This window comes from Micromesistius poutassou, assembly GCF_964030765.1.
Source record: "Micromesistius poutassou genome assembly, contig: SCAFFOLD_3884, whole genome shotgun sequence".
In the NCBI taxonomy this organism is placed as follows: domain Eukaryota; kingdom Metazoa; phylum Chordata; class Actinopteri; order Gadiformes; family Gadidae; genus Micromesistius; species Micromesistius poutassou.
In genome coordinates, this window is record NW_028178372.1 from 23,111 (window position 1) to 27,436 (window position 4,326).

The following is a 4,326-nucleotide window of genomic DNA, read 5'->3' on the forward strand; positions in this document are numbered from 1 at the left end:
GCGGTGGTCCGGTCGGAGGTGGGTCACAACCTGACGACGCACAATCGACCAATCGATCCACTGCGGGTCCTCTTAAGGGGACGTTCTCAGGGGGCTCTGACTGTGCCGTGGCGAGCTGAGAGAGCTGCACCAGCCCCGCCTTACAGTACGCCTGGACGCAGACCACACCCTATTGTATACTTGGATTCAGTAATGCCCAGAGTTTTCGTTGACGCTTCTTCACAGTCATACATTTAAATAAAAGTCAGTCTTTATCGTCTCACAAAAAATAACATCCGAAAAAAAAACTGTTCTCTTGTGGACAAAAATGGCCGGTATAGACGAGAGGAAGAGCATGGCTGGAGGACCGGCGACCGTTCCCAAACGATCCGGGAGTTCGTTACCGTCAAGACGAAAGCCTTGTTGCTGTGATGCACTATGGGTAGTGTAGTTTGAGGTGAGGCGTAACTCAGCACTCTCAACAGTTGTTTATACAGTTCAGCTTCTGCCTACTGGAACTCCTGCTCCTACCGGACCGCCATGCATTGTGGGGGATGTAGTTTGAGCAGGAAATAGAACTGCAGTGGTTGAGAGAGAGAGAGAGAGAGAGAGAGAGAGAGAGAGAGAGAGAGAGAGAGAGAGAGAGAGAGAGAGAGAGAGAGAGAGAGAGAGGAGAGAGGAGAGAGAGAGAGAGAGAGAGAGAGAGAGAGAGAGAGAGAGAGAGAGAGAGAGAGAGAGAGAGAGAGAGAGAGAGAGAGAGAGAGAGAGAGAGAGAGAGAGAGAGAGAGAGAATTCAGTTGTCATTTGTTTCCAGTTCATAGTACTGTTATGTTGTGACCAATGTTCCAGTAACACGACGAATCTGACTGTGTGTTGGTGTGTGTTGGTGACTGTGTGTGTGTGTGTGTTGGTGTGTGTCGGTGTTGGTGACTGTGTGTGTTGGTGTCTGTGTTGCTGACTGTGTGTTGGTGTGTGTGTGTGTGTGTGTTGGTGTGTGTGTTGTTCTCACCCTACAGAGGGATGGCCTTCATCTTGAGCATGGAGCTCACTTCCTGTTTGGTCACATGACGTCTCCTCTGCCTCATACTGCGAATGACAGCACCATGAGAACATGTTAATGACAGCACCATGAGAACATGTTAATGACAGCACCATGAGAACGTGTTAATGACAGCACCACGAGAACGTGTTAATGACAGCACCATGAGAACATGTTAATGACAGCACCATGAGAACGTGTTAATGACAGCACCATGAGAACATGTTAATGACAGCACCACGAGAACATGTTAATGACAGCACCACGAGAAACGTGTTAATGACAGCACCACGAGAACATGTTAATGACAGCACCATGAGAACATGTTAATGACAGCACCATGAGAACATGTTAATGACAGCACATGAGAACGTGTTAATGACAGCACCATGAGAACATGTTGTAAAAAGCACACCGGTCACTACGACACACGACTACAGTGAGTACAGGGCTCTCAAACTGCAGAACGGAATCCTTCTGCGCTGCTTCTACTGAAGGCCGAAGTCAGAACCCAGAACCCGATGAACTCAGAACTGGGGATGTAGGCCGTAGTCACGCCCTACACGGGCGGACGCACGCGGCATCATCCTGTGGTGACAAGGTGTTTTGTTCCAAGCGTCTAAACCCAAAGGTCACACAGACGCCCGTCGTCAGAGCGTCTGGTCCGATGGGTCTGATTTAACGACGTGATGACAGCGCTACATAACACACACTGGATAATGTTTAACTCCTATTTCCCCAAATGTCAATCAGTGCCTGTCTCTCTGCCGGTGTTTGTCTACCTGTCCGTCTGTCTGTGCCTGTCCTTCCTACCTGTCTGTCTGTCTTTCTGTCTACCTACCTGTCCTACCTGTGCTACATAACACACATTGGATAATATTTAACAATTATTCGCCGAAGGCTCCGTGAATAGCCCCGACAAACGTCCCTGCTCACGGAGCCTGAGGTGAATCATTGTTTCACTTTCTGCCGCGGTCGATTTGTTTTTATGAGACGACTGTGAAGCGCTCTTAAACAATAGCCCATGTTTGAGATCTCATCAGATAGCAAACCAATCAAATTGCGCCATCTTAGGAGGTTCACGTGTGGCGCATACTGATAACAGTTCACAGTGTCACACAGTGAGGGGGAATAGCGGAAACAATCGCATTGAATATCATTATCAGCCATGTAATAGTGGGAAATATTGGCCTGTGTGTGTGTGTGTGTGTGTGTGTGTGTGTGTGCGTGTGTCTGACTGTGTGTGTGTGTGTGTGTGTGTGTGTGTGTGTGTGTGCGCACGTGTATCTGACTGTGTGTGTGTGTGTGTGTGCGTGCGTGTGTGTGTGTGTGTGTGTCTCACCACATGACCACGGTGAGGGAGAGGATGATGATGAAGATGACGATGGAGAAGAGAACCAATAGGATGACCAGACTGAGCTTCTCTTCTTCCTCTGCTGCGCGCACACACACACACACACGCACACACACACACACACACACACACACACACACACACACACACACACACACAGTCAGACAAACCGTCATACATATTTGAGTAGTACTTTGATGTATTTGAGTACATCGTCTTGCAGTATTCATGCGTCTTACTCTGGGTCTTACTGGTGAAGGTCTCGCTGCTAAACGGCTCGTCTTGAAACACTTCATTGGGGACAGTTCCTCCAGAGAACTCAGGCTGCTCTGTTCTCTGCTCTGTACACACACACACACACACACACACACACACACACACACACACACACACACACACACACACACACACACACACACACACACACACACACGTGCACGCACACACGTGCACGCACACACACACACGTGCACACGCACACGCGCACACACACACACACACACACACACACACACACACACACACACACACACACACACACACACACACACACACACACACACGTTATAGAGAACACTAGAAGGTGGAGAAGGTTAAGGTATTGCGATGCATCAACACAATGCTCACCTTCCCAAGGCCGGGCCAGGACCAGGGGGCTCCAGTCGCTCCAGTGGCTGTCCCCGTTGGCCTCGTCCTGGGCCCGGACCTGCACCTCGTGGGGGTAGCCCACCAGCGCATCGTGGACCACCACGCTAGTCACCATGGACTCAATCTGAAGACACACACACACACACACATTCATATACCTACCTGTCTGTGCCTGTCTGTCTGCCTGTGTTTGTCTACCCGTCTGTCTGTCTGTCTGTCTGTGCCTGTCTGTCTGCCTGTTTTTGTCTACCTGTCTGTCTGTCTGTCTGTCTGTCTGTCTGCCTGTGTTTGTCTACCCGTCTGTCTGTCTGTCTGTCTGTGTCTGTCTGTCTGCCTGTTTTTGTCTACCTGTCTGTCTGTCTGTCTGTCTGACTGTCTGCCTGTGTTTGTCTACCCGTCTGTCTGTCTGTCTGTCTGTCTGTCTGTCTGCCTGTTCCTTCTCTCTGTCTGTCTGTGCCTGTCTGTCTGCCTGTGTTTGTCTACCCGTCTGTCTGCCTGTGTGTGCCTGTTTACCTGTCTGTCTGTCTGTCTGTCTGTCTGTCTGTCTGTCTGTCTGTCTGTCTGTCTGTCTGTCTGTCTGTCTGTCTGTCTGTCTGTCTGTCTGTGTGCGTGTGTGTGCGTGCGTGCGTGCGCGTGCGTGCGTCTACCTGAGCCCAGTGCTTGGAGCCGTGGGGTCTGTATCTGATCTGGAAGAGCAGGGGGAAGGCCGCCAGCTGAGGCCAGGAGCGCGGGTAGCGCCAGGACACGTTCAGCAGGGTGGGGAGGCCGGGCTGGCCCGCCACCAGGAGCTCCGCCGGCGGGTCGGGCTTCACTGCGGGACGGGGGCCAGAGGAGGTGAACACACGCTGCCAGGGGCCCTCTCCCACCGAGGCCCCGTCCACACGGGCCAAAACAATCTTTTCCCCTCCTCGGTTTTCCTTTGATGCGTTTCAGGAATATCTCCGTAAAGACGGGACTCGTTGTGAAAACGCATCGAGCTGTAGAAACGCTGTAGTACATATTCAAGGCCACTGTGTGGCGCTGGTTCTCCACACAAAAAAAAAAAAGTGGAGCGCGTCAAACCTGCGCGCGTCAAGGCCATGAGCGCTGTATACAAACATACAGTTGAGGAGGAGAGAGCAGCTGTTAAACCTTTTAGATTGAGCAGAAATACTTTTTAATGTACAGTTAGTAATTACATTTACGAAGGGGCTGTATTTAAAGCTACAAAAAAAAAAATACAAATCAAATAATAATTAAAAATATATGAATCAACACAACTCTAACGTCGCCCAGCTGGTGGCGATGACGTCATCGTTTGTGTTTC

The 4,326-nt window shown here is 50.5% G+C and overlaps 1 protein-coding gene across 1 annotated transcript; it reads right to left on the reverse strand.

Moving 5' to 3' along the window:
* Positions 1-545: 545 nt before the first annotated feature.
* On the reverse strand, positions 546-3,831 carry LOC311374585 (interleukin-11 receptor subunit alpha-like; the record flags this gene model as incomplete). Its single annotated transcript, XM_084490398.1, has 6 exons — positions 546-557; positions 989-1,065; positions 2,361-2,454; positions 2,612-2,713; positions 3,000-3,144; positions 3,668-3,831. Coding segments are annotated over 5 exons (581 nt in total), but the record flags the coding sequence as incomplete, so codon positions are not given.
* Positions 3,832-4,326: the final 495 nt, after the last annotated feature.